At 30.2% G+C, this 18,745-nt stretch overlaps 1 protein-coding gene across 2 annotated transcripts in view; it reads right to left on the bottom strand.

Moving 5' to 3' along the window:
- The window catches only part of LOC129959917 (fibroblast growth factor 17-like), a 100,881-nt gene that overhangs the window by 64,114 nt on the left and 18,022 nt on the right, over window positions 1-18,745 (bottom strand). Inside the window, exon 2 of one of the 2 annotated variants that reach the window (XM_056072818.1) lies at window positions 15,727-16,054. The exons of the other annotated variant lie outside the window; for it this stretch is intronic. Coding sequence (XP_055928793.1) covers window positions 15,727-15,767 — 41 coding nt within the window. The 5' untranslated portion in view covers window positions 15,768-16,054. The remainder of the gene's footprint in view (window positions 1-15,726; window positions 16,055-18,745) is intronic. 2 annotated transcript variants of the gene reach the window in all.

The raw sequence follows: 18,745 nt of genomic DNA, 5'->3' as shown, positions 1-18,745 counted from the left end.
AAAAATATGGTTGTTTTTTTTCTAATTCCAGCAACAACCGCCAACACATTTCATACGTCTGTACGATCACGGTCAAAGTCAGCGACTGGTTTCGAATAGTATCACCTATTTGTGCAGAAGGAAATTTTATTTCGGAATTTCGAAACATTTTTACTATTTGCAATATAAGGTTCTCTTTCGCACTCACTTTTTTTATAGAACTAAACTGGTGTCATTCAATCTGGGTTTGATATGAAGGCGTGGAAGGTTGCAGTTCTTACAATGTCTTCCTTGGGAATATTAGTTTCGGTATGGCCTCGATAAAAAAATTTTTCCAAAATATTAATAATTTCTCTTTCTATCTCCTTGGCTGTTATTCTCAGCTTGTTTCGTCTACTTCTAGAATTTATTTGTGCTTATTGACGAACACAAGTGATGGTCTGAATGTCTGAAATATAACGAAATATCCGGGCTTTCACCAATGCATTTAGTATGTGTCGACATTCGCCTGAGAATAACGATATTATTCAATTTCCAGGTTTCATGGTAACGTGTTTTGTGTCATTTTTAATTAATCTGCATTCTAAAAATAATTTTCTAATCACTCGAACTCTGTCTTCACTGTAACTTTCACTTCTGAGTTTCGCGGTCTTTTGATTTTCCCACAGAGCTGAAATTCTGTACCGACAAACTCCTTTCTGAAACAATGTAAATTTAAAATATTTTCTTCCGGTGTCTCTTTTATGATTTCTGCCATCCTAATCTGCATGCTGTACCATTCTTATCATGGCATTGACAAAGAACTCTTAACAAAGAGTATTTCTTTAAAATCATGAAGAATAAAAATCATTGAAGAACTCCATACCTGTTTCTTTTAAGATTGGTTTAAACACATGTTTTAATGTTTAAATAATATTTGCTTCGTTTCTTAGTTTTCGAATAAGCCTTTAACTCATATCGAATTAGACAAAATAATAAGAAACAAAAAAAAAAAAAAAACAGCGAAAAACTTGCTTTGCTATGCACTTTATTAAGGATTTTTTTTTACCATACAAATGCGCATATTCGGTTGATAAAAGCATTGTATAGGGTGTTTAATCTAATCATAACCCAGTAACTAACAGATATACACTTCTAATTAGAAAAATGCTCTAAATGAAGCAAAGAATATTTTTTGTTGCTTAAGTGACTAAATATAATTCCAAAAAATTAACGTTTTCTAAAATTTCCATATCTAATTGTTCATATTTAGTATAAATACTCTTGGAACTCGAATATTTTAAACGAAAAAGTTCCACTTCTGCAATCAAAACCAATCAAGCCATGATGCTTTGAATTTTTTGATTAATCAACGGCCACCTCGAGGAAATGCTATATTTTGATTGGTATATATTTTTCGAGACAGCCATCGAAACTATTTAAAAACTGTCAAAATCAGTGATATTCAAAACTTTATAACTCAGCCAGATTTAGTCAGGGAAGAGTTGTATTATTAAAACCTTAAAATTTTAGTGTGCGAAGAATATTTTAATAAATATGGCTAATAGGATTGGTAATGGTTAGGTATTTTCAGAAGCAAAGTTATTAACTCAAACAACATAAATTATAATTCTTTGCTTCATTTTTCCAATTAGAAGTTAGCACCTACTTCTAACAATTTGAAATTAGCTATTCGGCCACGATCAGAGTAAACAAACTATTTATTACTCAGTCTAGAGTCTAGTTTCATTAATATTTTCAAAACTTAAAAGTTTAGAAGCTTAGCTTTGGGCAATGAAGTCTCAGAAACTTTGTAAGAGAAAAAGGTCAGCTTTCATTAAAGAAAGAACATTGTATCTATGGCACTAAAATTAACGCAGAGGAAAAGCAGTAAAATTCCGAGTTTTTATCTAAGATAATATTTTATTCCGTACTCTTCCCCTTCCCACCCCTAATTATACATCTTTGACTGGCAGACTCAATCCGGTAAAAGCAGTGTCTCTACAAATTAAAGTGAAGGTCAAAAGGGAAAGCATATTTAATCATGTTAGCAGACATTTAACAAAGAAAAGTCTCCGAAATGTATATTCAAATAAAATTTAGCAGTTTGTGCTCTGAATTTTAATACTTTCCCTGAAGCATTGTAAAAGCATTTACTTTCATGTTTTAAAACAAAATACGTCAAATGCCATTGAAGCAATGGGTTAGTTGATTGAGTACGAGGCGCAATTAAGTCAATTTATCTTACAAACTTAATTAGTTTTCACACTTTCAATTACTTTTGTTGCCAGCTATTATTGCTTTCGAATGAAAAAAAATTCCAATTACTTTTGTCTCACGATTGTTTGCCAATAATTTATCGGGTTGATTTAAATAGCTAGTCAGGCAGGTTAGATTCACAAGCTGAATATAAAGAATCTAATTAAGTAATTCAAGAATAAAGAATGCTAAAATGAAATTGTCATTTTTAGGGTTGAAAATAATATCCATCTTTATTTATTAAAAAGTTAATAACGTAAGAAAACTCGTAACCTTCAGATGTTTTTAAATGTAGAAGGCAAAGATAAATAATTACTTCAAACTTTTTGAAGAGTAAAATATAAGCACCTTTTAAAATTGTGGAATTCATCGTGGATCTTGTTTTCTTTTTGAGCGCGTGCAGAGCACACGAAAAATTATAAACATACATTCCATTATAAAATATGCAAAATTAGCTGTTTGTATTCATCATTCAGTCGAGTTAACCCTTTAAAGGACCATTTTTTCTAGTCATATTATGTTAAAATATTTTTAGGCTTAAAATTAGAATAAGAAAAGTGATTCATTTAGCTTATTAGATAAATTTCATTTCATTCATTAATTAATTTGGTTAATTAATAATTAAGTAATAAATCAAGACACATTATTTTGTCTGAGATAAAGAACTGAAGCATCTAAGTTTCTGACTTACTAAAAAAATGTGTCAGAACTTATGCCAACCTACATAATTTCATACAAAGATTGAAAAATTTGGTGGGAAGCATACTTCCCACGGCCCTAGAAAGGGTTAATGAGATTAATTCATTTTTGACAAACGGGATAAATCGGTTATTATTAATAACAGATTAATTGAAATATTTGTATTGTTTATATTCTAAAACAACCATAAAATAATATTAAATGCAGGATGATTTAGAAGAGTTTCGACAAATTTTTTGTATATGACAGACAAGGAGTAATTTCCTCACCGTATAAAAATTGTAAGCCTAGGGCAAAACCATGAATGCCAAGAGTGAACAATTCTTTATTTTCACAGTTGCGCACGAGCTATTTGTGCTACGTAATATACTGAAGAAAACAAAGTACCATTTTAGATACCTTTTTTCAACTGAAACTGAACACATAACTACAATTTTAATAGCAAGATAAAATTCATTGAGAATGTTTTTAAGAAGCTATTTCGTTTACTTGCATGTGAATGTACAGACTGATAGAGATCAACCTGTCTTAAATTTGATACGGACCTATACTTTAGATGCTCAAACTGCGTATCAATTTTGATACGGACCTATACTTTAGATGCTCAAACTGCGTATCAATTTTGATACGGACCTATACTTTAGATGCTCAAACTGCGTATCAAATTTGATACGGACCTATACTTTAGATGCTCAAACTGCGTATCAATTTTTATTCTTTTAGCTTTTTAAGTTTTGCAATAACCATACTCACTTGTTTCCAGATAAACAAACAGACAAACATCATCTTTGTAAATTTCGTTCAAAAGAGAATTAAAAAAAATGATGTAAAATCTTGACACCAAATTTCACCCGTCTAGCTTTCAGCTTTGTTGAATTGTCGTGCTCGCAGACAGATAGACAGAAATACTGATAGACATAATTGCAAATATACAGTGTTCAGATTCGAGCAGGTTCTGAAACATGGAAATTCATCAAAATCTCGAGGTCAAATTTTTGATGATTGCAATATTTTCTCTTTGTATACTTCGTATGTGAGAAAGTAATAAATTAATGTGGATATGATGAACATTGAATGGATATTATTACGATACCATTGTAGCTTGGAACGCAAGAGCGCATGGCCAGACTTAACATTAACTGTAAAAATTTCAGCTTTACGCAACCTTTGTTCTTCAAAACTCATGGAAGGACATACAACGGTTTGAAGATCTTCTATGATACAAATGCGTCACTGCTTGTCAATTCTGTTAGCGATATAGAGGAAGCATTGTAACTGTCAAAAAAATTCAAACTTGAGTTTTTGATGAATCTCCATATTTCAAACCACCCTAAAACCAAACAACACATTTTTTTTAATTACATCTATTTACATGCGAATACGATAATTTAAAAGAAGGCTTTGAGCAAAACATATGAAATTTGGTATATGGTTCTTGTACCACATTTAAATTTCTATCAAATATTAAAAGATATCCATTCAAAGGAATCCATCTGTCTGTTCGAATGCAAGTAAATATAATAGATATAAACCCCAAATAGCTAGATGGTTGAAATTTGGTTCATAATTTAAACATCTGAATAGTAGAATTGTATCAAATTTTCAACCAAATTCATCGTCGGGTCGATCGTCTGGAGGTCTGTACATTCTCATGTATGCAAATGCGATAATTAAAAATATTTTAATGAAATTAATTTTGTATGTGGTCTTTTAACTAAAATTGTAGTTTGGTGTCAAATTTTGGTTTCAATCAGTTGGTAAAAGGCATCAAAAGTGATATTCGGTTTTCTTCATTATACTACAAATCACGAAATACTAATGAGTGAAACACTGGAAAAAAAATCAGTTCATTTGTGGCGTTCGCACCTTTGTCAAGGTTCGCAATTGTTTTATTAGAAAATTTGCAGGAAATTTTCAGGGTGATCACTTCCGCAGTTTTCTGTCACAAACCAAAAAGAAACGAACAAGGACAAACTGATTATGTTATTAAATAATTATCATCACAATCCTTATACTACATTATTATTCTATTATTTAAAGTTTCGATTACCTTCCTTTTTGTATAGCACATATCAAATTATTTTGTCAAAGTGCGTAGTAGTTTTAATCAAATTAAGATATTTTTAAACTTTATTACAGACAGTTTGCCTTGAAATAACATTGTCTTTCTTTCTGGTGTCAATCCAATGTGAATGACACATAAAAAAATGAGGGAACACGTAACATAGTGGCTTATAAGTTTAACCTTAATTATATTTCAAAATACTATTGTAATTGCATGTAAATCAGAGAAACAGTAACAAAAAATGACTTGTTTTCGTCTTTTTTTGTTTAATGACAAGAAACTTACATCTAGCGTATGGAATTGAGTTATAATAAAAAAAGTGATATTTGGAGACATATCTTTTACATTAAGGTCATTTGCAATAGTGATATGTTCATTTTTGTTTTTACATATTTACTACTTTTAAAGTTATCGAGCTTTAGAACAATCTGAAATTGACATTTGCAATTATCGAATTTTTTTAAGTAAGAAAGAAATCCCATCAAATTGATTGATTTTTTTCCTTGAAATTTCTTAAACGTGAAGTTAAATAAATAAATTTCACTGCTACGTTCAGTGGTGGCGGGGTGGTCGGCTGTACGCAAGAAGAACAAGAAGAAGGTGAAGTTAAATAGTTAGGTTTTTCTCCCCTATAAAAAGTAATTTTTTTATCGACAGATACTTAGTCCGACTTATGAAAATATTCGTTAAGTTCTTTCAAGATTGAAAGTTGTTCCAGACACTTAGTCCGACTTATAAAAATATTCGTTAAGTTCTTTCAAGATGGAAAGTTGTTCTTCCTGATATATATATATATATAAACAGAATTCGAAGGTAAAACTTAAATGATAGATTGAGTTTTTCTGTGATAAAGTAGAAACTGATTACAAAATTATAGTGTCCATGGGTATCATAAATTTAATGTCTGCCATTTTAAAAAAGCATCAATTTAATCAAAATAGAAAATGGATATTGAGATTTTTTATTAAAGTTTAATTGATACTTTTATATAGGCGAGATCCATCTCTTGCGAAATTTTAGTGACTTTTCTTCTTTTTTTTGACTTTTTCTTTTTTTTTTCTTCTCATACGCAAAAGAGTCGGAATTATGTGCGTTGACAAATTTATCTTATTCCAATTTATTAGGGCTGCATCATTGTGTTGAGATTACAGCTTCATTGTAATGCTTTTGTTCATCTATGTATTTTAGATTAAATGTTCATTTTAACTGTATTTTTTATTTTCTCGCCTACGAAGAATAAAGAATGTATTGTAATCACCAAACAAGATCTTTTACCTTAAGTAAGATTTCAAATGTCATTATGGATAAACGAGTTATTTAACGATTAAGTTACAGTGCAATATTCTTTCCTCTAAATTTTACAGATTTTTTTTTTGTATTGTACTTAAGTTTCGCACGAGACCTAGTTCGTTTAATTGAATTTCAAATATAAGTGTCAGTTGCTGGTTAACAAGTTATTTAAAGATATTCTAAACAATAGCAAAAAATAAAAGTCATTATAAAATCAATATCATTGGAATTTATTTTATAACCTAAGTATCCAGGAATTTAAGACTTCGAATTATTCATAAATTGACGCACTATCAAAACCAAAAGATTGCAGATTCTCTGCAATCAAAAGCATAACTTTATTATATTTTATTCTTCATCTTATTCCCTTAAAAAATAACTTCCCAACAATTTCATCTTCGTAAAAGTCACTTTACTAATTTCTTTTTCTACTATGATTGTATTTTCCGATTTTTTTGCCGAAGACTTTTGTTCTGTTTTCTTTCTTGGACAGAATAAATACAAAGATGTCTGTTAGCGTGAACGGATATCTAAAAAGCTGTCCAATATCTCTCTTATTCTGTTGCCAGAAAATCATCCCAGTTGTCAGTTACATCACTGACATTGGGTCAACGCTATCTACACAATTCTTCTTCTCCTTCTTTTTTTTAAATTGTGCTTTATTTTAGCGCATGTGCGTCCAATGACAAATAATTTTTGAGCATGAAATATGAGGTTAACAATAATTAACAAAAAGCAAACAAAATCTTACAAAACACAATTTATAATAGCATTGAAATATTTCAAATCTTTTTTGGAATGGGTTCTTATTTTTTGAATGATAATAAGCGAGCATTTTTTACACTTATTTAAATTTTTGAACTGTATTTTTAAAAACATTCTTTCAGACATTTGATAAAGAAATTGATTTAACCGTCCTTATTTTATTGTTTATTTATTTATTAGCTTGCACTGGCAATCACTTGCTTCACTGGGATTAATGATTGTTAAAATTTTTATTTAAATTTTTTATGTGGCTTGCTTTTAATAGCTTCCTATGATAAGTATTTTAAATTTCGAATTTTGCTAGACATATAACAGCACATTTTTAGAAATCCTGCCCCGTTTTATGCATTTCCTTACTTTTCTGTTATTTCAAAAAAATTGAATTTGGAATGGAAGTAATTAAACTTAAAAAACTTTTTTGATGAAACTATTTAAAAACGGACGGACTTTATAAAATGTTCATCATTGTTTACTTGTCAAGCTAAGCCTTAATTATAAGCACACCAAAATTTCAGAAAGTTCATTAAAAGCCCATTTTGAACAGAAACCACTCATCTTTGAAAAGTAAGCCGCATATTCATGGTTTCCTTATCAGAAATCTAGTATGAAATATTTTTAGCAAAATGAAAACTAATTGAATCCCTTTTCAACAGTAAAGGTCCGAAAGATAGATAGATATCTTGTAGCCGGATTGCTCCGAAAGTTGGAAAGAAATCTATAATTTTGATACAAAAACTGTTTATTAAATTTGGTAAATTTTGTTATTTGCGTTTTAGATTGATTATGTTCTCAGAGAAACAGATAGATTTTTTTTCAGATTCAAAAAGGTCTAAAACGAGGGGATTCATCCAAATATCATGATCGAATTCGACCTATAAAAATATTATTTTTTGCATACATCCTTACAAGAAAGTAAAAGTTTTTAAAAACTTAAATTAAAATGTAAGAAATATACGCCATGCTGAAAGATTGAACATATTTTAGATCATTAGATTAGATCAATTTCAACAAGTAGCTTAAAAATAAATACAAACTTTTAGGAATTGTAACTAATCATTGTCTAGACAGGAAGACATCGATGATATAGGGCTATACAATTATATTTTTTAAAAAATAAGCGAGATTTTTCTCACCAAAGAAGAAAAAAAAAAGAAAGAAAGAAAATTAGCACGCTTTAACATTCTTTCTGAATGAAAAAGTAAAACGACAACGAGGATTTATTTTCCACCCAGTTAGAAAACCTATAAGAACCGCAAGCGACCTTTAACCATGGAGTCTGCCCATCCACAGAATTCTTTGTCACGATCAGATGAACGCAAATAAACGAACACAAAAAGGTTTTCTTTAATACAGTTACTTGGCATTAAAATGATCTTCAATGTAAGAATCATTTTTCATCTCGAAAGTACGTAGCGTTCGATAGGAAGAACGTAGGTTTTCTCGAAAATATTTTAATTTGCATTTCAGTCAACAATTTCTTTTTTTTTTCTAGAGCTAAACAGGAAAAACAGATAAAGTCAGTATAAATATAAAATGCCATGTCGTTACTTTTTCTAATATGTTTCATTTTTTCGTATACGAAATATACAAAGAGAAAGTATTGTAATCATTAAAACATTCGAACTCGAGATTTTGACGAATCTCCACATTTCAGATCTCCGACTCCAAAAAAATACTTTTTTGGAATCATGTCTATGAACCCGTTAACTCAAAAACGTTTTGAGCTAGAGAGATTAAATTTGGTGTATGGTCTTAACATCGAATTTGTAGACTTCTAACAAATTTTGCATGAAATTCGTTCAAAAGTCTATCTGTACGGCTATCGGAATATAATTTAACATGGTAACTATAAAATGAAGAGAGCTAGATGGATAAGTTTGGTACATAGATTTGACATCTAAAGTGTAAATACATATCAATTTAGAACCAAATCTGTCAAGAGGTTGACTATCTGTTGATCTGTTCTTTTGTATGCGTGTAAACATGATAAAAGAAACACATCATAACTCAAGTGAGTGAAATTTGGTTCTCAGAATTAGCGTTTAAAGTGTAGATATTTCACAAATTTTGAACGACATCTGTAAATGAGTTGACTGTCAGTCGGTCTGCACTTTCACAAGCATGTAAACATGATGAACTCAAAAATGCAATGACTTAAATATAGGAAATTTGTTATGTGATCGTGTGACTTTGTGACAGTTGTATGTCATTTTTTTATTGGTTGGGGAAAAAGCGTCTAATAAATACACATCCCGTTTTCTCGTACTTGTGTGTTAACCACTTCCTTGCAATTAATCGCCAAAACTCGCAGACAGTTAGGTTCTTTCGTTATATTTTTCATTAAAGGATGCTGTTAATAATAGAGAAGTACACTTATTAGAGAGTAAGCAGGAAAATTTGTAGGTGAGCACTCCCGCAGGTTTCACTTTGCGTTGATTTGTGTTTTATGTACAAGTTGATTTAAAAATTCAGAGCAACCTTAAAATTTACCAGTAATTAATGAATGATAAGAGGAAGATGACATGTGTATAGAAAACATAGAAATGAAGCCTAGCTTTTTTTTATCTTGTTGTTGATGGTATGATAGAACAAATATTACAAATATATTGTACGTAGTTGCTTAGCATTGCAACTTCGTGTTTTGATGATTGTATTACATGTCACCATCTGTTTCAAAAATGTGCCATTCTACGGATTCAATAAAGAATCCATTAAAAACTTGGAGTGTTTGTGGATCCGTTGTAATTTATGTATCAGTTTATAACATCATTGAATGATTTAATTTCTTCCGTTAATTGCATTTCCATATTCCGCATGGGCAGGACTATTAAGCGGTTACTACTACGAAAAAGTGTAATTTATCGTATTACAGCAAAGCTCTTGAATTCAGGGTCATACCAAGGGGTTGATGAAATTGACCCCCGCCAAGGCCGTAGGTAGATGGAACGGGAGCAGAAATGGCCATTTACAAAGTTTAAAGTTGAGTTAATAAATCTGCTATGCAAATAAGAAAGAACCCAAAAATAAGGTTTTTGTGGTTGATTAAATATAAGGGTAATTCAATAGTCTTTTAGAAAATACGTACAATACTTGATTTATTTACTGCAGTGATCATTTCAGTTTGTAGCCCACAAAATTTTCCAGATATTAATGGACATAATATATAAATAATATTATGTTTATTAAGGTATTATTTTGTTAAAATGCATTTATTTTTGTTAAACCTACTTAGAAAATTATAAAATTTGGTAATCTATGAAAGAAAATGAAAGATTGATAGTTTTCCGGAGAGGAATATAAAGGGAATGAAAAATTAATATAACTATAGCACATAAGAAGGGGAAGGAACAGTTTTGATAATTTTGCCAGAAGCACAGATTCACCCAGTTTGAATGGATAACAATTCATTGAACGTTTGAAAGCCATTACCAGTGTCTTATACTATGCAACACACTTCTCTGTGAATTGCAGAACTATCTGGTGGTCCAAATTAGAAACTTTGCTGCTAATGAATTCAGGTTTTGTTACAAAAAATTTCCGATTTCATGCCATCCTTTCAGAGTTAAGGTATTTTTTTCCCTTCATGCGTCTGAGATTGCTTTATTTTTAAAGTTGTTCTGGACTTTTGAATCATAATGTTCAATAGCAATGTTCGCTCAGAAACCGATTTCAGATGACAAAAAACAAAACAAAGCACATGCTTTCAAGGAAATAAATATTGAAGGTTAATAAATACGTTTAGGGCTTTATTAAAGTGTTCAATAATGTTAATCTAATTAAAAGTCACTGTAGCAATGTATGTATAAATGCATGTGTGTATGTTCAACATCCCCTCCTAAATGATTGGGCTGATTTCAACCAAACTTACTTAATTATTCTTTAGGACAAGAAAAAGTATACATTAACTATTTAAGATCCAAAAGTGAATTAAATATTCAATTAATTAGAAATTAACTGAAATTTTGCCTTTTTTTTCTGAAGCAACTTCAGAGTAAATAATTCTACAAGAAATATTTTAATACTATCTTAAAAGAAGTTCACATTTTTTAATACTTATTATAATACATCTAATAATTTGTGTTAATAACATATATTTTTATTTTTTAAAGTGATTTGTGATAAATGCCCATGAACTTTGCAAAGGGTAATAAATTATTTCAATGAAATCATCATTTTGTCTTTTTGTTGTTTTCATTCAAGAAATCATTTAATTCGTATGTGTAGTAATATAAGCTATTCATCATGAGTTTAAAATCATACCAAGTGGGCTGTTTAATAGAAACAAAGCAATATAAGTTAAACAATCCTCTTATCTAAGACACGTCAATTAAAATCCACATCTGAAATCAGTGGCAAATAATCATGTAAAATTGATAAGCGTATTAATTCCACATGGTGGATATTTGATTATTATTATATTAGCTATATTAACATCTACAGACATTTCAAAGAATTAATATATTTGTACAGTACTTATATATATATATGTATTTGTACTGAATATAATAATACACTCACGAATCTTATCAAACATTGTAGAAAGGGGTAGCGAAAGAACGGGGTAAGTTCATTTTGGGTTTCGTGCAGTAGCGTCTTTAAAATCATAATAATAAGTGCTTGGTTTTAATTTGTAATTTAATTATCAGTCTGTTTAACAGAATGGTCACTCAGAGGAATATAGTGGTTGCATGATAAATACAGCATTACAAGTCAATCTTATATAGCTAGAGCCTGAAATAACTGAGATAGCCAGCTGCATGATCAGCAAGCAAGTTGGATAATATCAGTCTAGTAGCAATGATGTCTAACGTTAGAATGTTATCTCACTTATATAATAAGTATACAAAACCATTCCATCCATTCAAGATGGGTAATCGACTACCATCAACACTCCTAAAGCAATTGCTGCATGCGACTAACTGCGAGAAAGATACATCGGGGAATGCTTCTGCTAGTACAGTGCGATGTTTATACATCTTCAAATCACATTTAATCCATACGCAGTTGCATACACTGCACGCAAAGCCAAACTCGGTGTGTTGAAGGCGATGGCAAAGTAATCTCTCACGATTATCTATTTGTGGATCTCCCGTGGTTGCCCAGCTTCTACAACAGCATCGCAGTCTATCGAAAAAATCACCGATGCACTTTTCTGCCAACTCTCGTTGTCAAAGTATTGTGCCTGACATGTCGACGCAGATTGACAACACAACATTCGGTGAGCAGAAAACATTCTCTTCTGGTGATATTTCCGCACTATCGTCCGTCTTCATACTATCACGATTTCTTGTATCACCTTCCAATGACATTTGTACATGATCTGTAGACTTCAAGGTTGTACCGGTTGCTGAATGTCCGATGAACTAGCTATGTACTCGTCTTGCGTTACGCTTTCACATTTTGTTTTTAACACTTGCATTTCCTCGGAAATGGACTTTTTAGATTTATTGAACTCTTTTCAATGCTGTCTTTTTTCTGACAAGAGTTTTCTATCATTCCAAGCCTACATGAGTCACATGAGAAGACATCTTTAATTATATTATAATTTTGAACTTAAAATCTTTTTTTCTCCCATCGAATTTTTTGCAGCGATACTACAGTTAACAACCTAGCTCAATACGTTTTCGCGAGGACTAATTTACAATTCTGTACAAATCTAATTCGCTACTCTCACTCTACCCCAAGTGCTAAACAAGTCACAAGCGCACTAAAAGCGAATCGCATCACGTGCGGCACACAAGTACAAACATGATCAATCTGTAGTACTCTCAACCATTATTTTTCCATTATTAATCCTCTAGGACTTAGCAATTCAAATCTGGTAATATTTTGTCACACAAAGAAATCCGACAAGCAACCACTATAAGGAGCGAAAAGACGCTTTCGCGTTGCTTCCCCCCCCTCTTGAAAAAAAACATTCACTAGCGGCTAATTCAGATAAAAGGCAGATCTTACCATAAGTGCCAAGTCGTGACTTACACATCTTAACCTCCGAAAATTCGAGACTGAAGTTGTAATAACTGTGATTTTCTGAGTGATTACCGAAACGATCGTTTTCGTTAAAGAGTTGTATTTTTCTTTCATCTTTGTATGACGGGTATCTCCATCCCATTCATGATAGCATTTTAGACATTGTTAAATCACTCGCAAGGATAGAATTACTCACCTCATTTCTTGTTGCCAGCCTCGGACAGCCCGACAGATATGATTGAATGCATTTCATATTATAAATGAGAATAAATAAGATTTCAAATTCTTGCTTAAGTGGTGTAGATCGTTTGTAGGACGGCAAATACTTGTTATTTTAATTCTTTATTATTGACCACTTAATCTACAGATTAAGTGTTCAATAAAAACTAATGCGTTAAAGTGTGTAAAATTATTTATTTCTCAAATTACTGACCAGGCACTACGCTTTTTGCACGCTTAAATTAATATTCAAACAAGCAAAGCAGTAATACTACATGTTACTAATTGGAAAATATATTAATTCGGTAATGCTAACGGGCTTTATACCAATTATTTTTTAATCGCTGTTTCATTTTTGTTGACAAGGCTCTCACAAATATATAAATAATTTTATTTCGTCTAGAATTATGTTTTTATAAATTTTGTCATTACACCATGACCAATCGATAAATCAGAAATGTGGGAAAGAGCGAAAGGAAATTAGGAAAACAAATGTTAGTATTTAAAAAAAACAAAAAAAAAACAATCGGAATACGTTACTGTGGGCTTGGATCAAGTATGAATAACTCTTATTTTGCATTTTAACGGAAAAAATTAGTTAATCAGCAGAATACTTAAATAATTTTCACAATAATAGTTTACAATTTTTAACCCTCTCATTCCTAAGACCATTAGAGCTCAAGTGTCTCAAAATACTGGAAAACTCGATTTTTACTTTCAAAGATAATATTTCATTCCCCCCCCCCTCCTCCCCTGCACTCCAAAACCCCGCAATGACAGATCGGGTAAGAAAGGGTCTGATACAAAAACAGAATCTCGCTTAGTAATACACTGGTTATTAAGCAAATATATGTAGGGGCATCCTTTGAGAGTTTTCAGAGAATATCCCTGTCCCTCAAACTCATTTGGGGGGGGGAGCGTATCTAACAAATAAAGCATGTATCTCGGGTCAAAAAAGCGGATGGAATTTTGCTATGATATCGATGTGTCTTGGGAACCCGCTGTAGTTTCGTTGAACGGACGTTTGGCGCCTTTCAATATTGACAGAGTTAACGATAACACGTATAGAGTGCCCACTCTAACTGTGGCTTAACGCCTAATTTCTAAACTATCAGAAATAGCCATACATTTTGAATTGTGATTTCCAAAAATTAACTAATGTATGATTCTTCTACAACTCATTTATGCATAAAAATAAATCTCTTCATTCTTCTTTTATCATTTTCTGTGTTACGCATAACAATTGATCAAGGGTTATTGTAAAAAGAAACTATATATTTATTCATGTCACGTAACCTAAAAAAGCTTACTTTTCTAGATCTTTAGAAATATAAGAGCGGAAAAAAATATTTATTATATCCTAAAATTTTTAAAGTAAAAATATATTTAGAATTTTACTGAAATTCAGTATGAAACTTTAGCAGTACGTGATTCATTCAAAAAATTTAGTTTTTAGTAGTCATTCGTGTTTTGCTTGTTTGTTTGGTTTGGTTTTGAAATTCAGTGTGTCGCATAACTTAAATGCTTCGAAAAATTTTGAATAGTTAATTATTTTTAACCAATTCGTTAGTATTTTACAATTCTTTTCATTATATATTTTTTTCATTTCATATCATTTTTCCCGCAAACCCAATGGCAATTTGATAGAATGATGTTGCATAATGTTGAATAAAACAAAATAAACATAAAGCATAAAGAATCGACTTAAAAAAAGAAATTACCACTAATCTCGAATAAATGAATATACTACAACGATCCGTATCGACCATATTTGAAACGCAGTGTTTGATAATTGAGATTCTAAATAAAACTGCCATCATGAAATGTTAAAAAGGTTATTGTTTATCCCAAAAATAACATAAAGCATAATATCACACAAAGATGGTTTCTGTAAGATATTTTGTACTTTCATCGACGGAAATAAAATGAAAGAGCAAATATCAGCATATTTTAGTTGTTACCATTATGATACTGCAATGGTAAAATAACTTCTATAGCATATAACTTACCATTATGATACTGCAATGGTAAAATAACTTCTATAGCATATAACTTCGAATTAAGCATAGTTGCAGTAATAATAGAAAAAGTAGCAGACTTCGATGATTACCCTGAAGGAAACCAATAGTTTATTTAGTATTCTATCTTTACTCTATTCGATTCTATATTTATTTTATTTTTTATTTAATAATTCTATCAGGATAATGTACATGGAATTTATCTTTTCAGTAACACCAAAGAAAGAAAGTAAAAGAGCTTAAGGAATAGGCTATCCAATTAATGCATTTTGATTGGGCTTGCCTACTGGTAAATATTTCACTACTGTACGACCTATTCCAGCAATTCTCAATATACCTGTGATTTTTGGTAATCTGTACTGTCATTTTGGAATAAAAAGGTACCTTATATACTTTCAGAGTTTGCAATGATTTCTCTTCACTGATTTCCTGCATTCATATACCCATTTATCATGCACTAAAATATAGAAAGAATCCACTTACCTGAGTTCAAGTGCACTCTGTCCTGTTCTCTTGGTTGACATTAAGACTAGTATAAGGGTTGCTTTGTTCTTTATGCAAAAATTTCTCAGATTCACTTGTTTACGGTCAGTTATAGTTTAAGTTGCTAAATTTTAGTAGTCAAAAAGTAGGATGATTTCGCTGGTATCATGCACATTAGGGCGTAAGGAATGTAAATATTAGCTAACTAATATGCTGGAGGGGCAGCACCATGTTGAAGCTGATTTCTTACATCTCAAAATGTAATCTTAGCACTGAGTTTTTATGACGGATTCTTCATATGTGTCAGTACTTTCCAGTCCAAAAGATTCTGTAAAACAAAAACATCCGGATTTTACAGTCTTGCTGAGTTTTCAAATTATGTGCCATTATTTAGATTTACACTAAGTAGAAAACAAAAAACATTTTTCAATGTTAAAATGCTAAAGTAAATATTTCCTGTACAAGTTGTAAATACATATAAGGACTATAGATACCTGAAGAAAAGTCATTAAATTGATGTATCAAAAAATCCTGAGAAACAAAATCGTAAAATCTCTGACTTCAAAAAACTGTTAATCTTTTCACTGTATAAATGAAACTGCTCCTCTAGCTCAAGAGCATTCCTTGACAAGTGTCGGCACTTCATTTTAATTATAACATTGTTGAAAATAGACTAGAATTTTCTTTATTCCATAAAAGTGCAAAATATTGAAACAATTACTACGTTAATGATATCGGAGGTTTCTGCTTCAAAATTAGAGTTGGTATAGTTTAATCCGTTAGACTGCTTAACTAAAAATATTTGTTCAACAGAATATTCAGTCCAGGAAATACCTAAAAAATTATAATAGGAATTGTTAAGGAACATTTATATTATTAACAAAAGGTTTGGCAACACTTTAGATTTTTTTGTCGAAAATTATATAATTCGTATAATAATATTTTAATCATAAGAATATATCTTCTGACTAAACACATCTAAAAAAAAAAGAAATTTAATATTCAACATTTTTCAGAGGAAATTCTCCAGTGAAATAAGTAATGTAAAAATGCAAACAATTCTAGACATGATTCTAATCATTCTGAACTGGACAAATATTTTTGTTAAATGTTTTAAAAGCATTATTATCTTATAAATACATAATCAAATCAATAAAAAAACTTTTAATTACCTGTTTTGATATGTTGTTTCCGAATTACCTCAATCAAAAATCCTTATCAATTAACATTAACACACTTACCTCAAATAAAGATTCTTAATTAAAGCCTTTCTGTCTAATGAATAATGCTTAAAAAATACAAAGTACAAATTTTATCAGATTGTATTTCAATAAAGCAAAAGGTACAGTAAAATAATTAGATAAAATTGATATAAACCAAGGTTTGAATAGTTCGAGGATGTGAAGATGTTAATAATTTCGGAAAGAGAGAGGAAATTCAGATAGATGAATGGAGTGCTATAGGTTAGTCATTGGTCCAATATTTGCTTTCAACATATAATCTAAAAGTCGTATGGAAGTCAACCTTCCAAATTATAAGGATTGTAGCAAAATAGTCCTCGCATTGCTTTAAAACGGGAAGTAAATTTATATAAACTAAACCAAATTAAAAATCTTATGAACTCCTAAATAAGTTCTGAAATCACAAATAAATTCATTTTCCATTAATTCCATTTTGCACTTATTACGGTAGCACACTGGCCTATAACAAAGTCAACATGGTTGATATTTATCAATAACCGTGTTGTATATATGTGTTATTATAACTGTGTTATCAATATATGGAGTAAGTATCGATGACTTCAAAAAGTAGTTTCAATGAGAAATTACTGCGTCGAGTCAAGAGAAAGTACCAAAATATTTCTAGTTGATATTCTGCAAATATTTTTGCTAAATTCACCGCAATTTTGGGTTATTTTGCCTGTAATTGTATATTATTGAATATTATCATTCTAAACCGGGAAGTTGTGATGATTCGAAATTTTTACATCTTGTGACATAAAAATTCACGTTTCTGAATGACAAAGCTATATGACTGGTTAAACTAAAATATCAAAGAAAATTTTAGATATCGCAAATATTTCTTTATAATAACCTTTGAATTTTTGCAAATTTTTGTAAATTATTTTTTCAAATGAATCTTTTAGAAATCTCCACAAGTTTTATTGTTCTTTAGACTTTTTTTTTGCTGGTCCAAACTATGCTATAAAATAACAATCAGAACTGAAAACTATTTGAAAACACACAATTATTAAATTACTTTCTACACACTTTTATATTTCTATCTCTTTTTATACAACTTGGTTTCAGGTTTGTAACTATGGAATTTCTTACTCAATTTTTCCCTCATTTTTCATTTACTAGCGATTTATGATTTTATGCAATTAGGTTTTCTCAATGACAATGCAATATTTTGATATTTTCAATGCTTACTTATCAACTAATCAAATCACTTTTATTAATTTTTGGTTCTATACGACTGGAAGCAATCTGGCAGTACATTTTTCCAATCTTTAGATTCAATATTATTCATAACGAATTATGAAATACATTTAAAGGCTAAAAAATAATATAAAATAAGATTTTTAAAAACATGTATTTATTAGAGGAACAAAAAGTAGAAATTGATTTCGTTTGGCAAAAATATATAAATCAAAACAAAATCATAAATGCGCGAGCTGCTAAAAAGAATGCTATAAAGAAAGCTAGAATGAATATCATAAAAAAAATTCTTAAACATTCACTAAAAATTAAAATATAAAAGTGATTAAAAGTACTAAAAAAGAATAAAGTACTAAAAACTACTATTACTATCATAGAAGTACTAAAGAAAGTATTTTTTAGAGTATTTCTATCAGCGTCTTATGATTCCACGATTTTTTTGACCGCCAGGTTTTTAAATTTATTTTCTACTTTTTATAACATTAATAAAAGCGTATGTTTACTACCAACACAATTGCTTTCAAAGGACCCAATCTTTTAAATACACGTGTTTGCTTACTTGCCAATGGAGCAAAATA

The sequence above is a fragment of the Argiope bruennichi genome, chromosome X2 (assembly GCF_947563725.1).
Source record: "Argiope bruennichi chromosome X2, qqArgBrue1.1, whole genome shotgun sequence".
NCBI lineage: Eukaryota > Metazoa > Arthropoda > Arachnida > Araneae > Araneidae > Argiope > Argiope bruennichi.
This window is presented reverse-complemented; position numbering and strand designations above follow the sequence as displayed.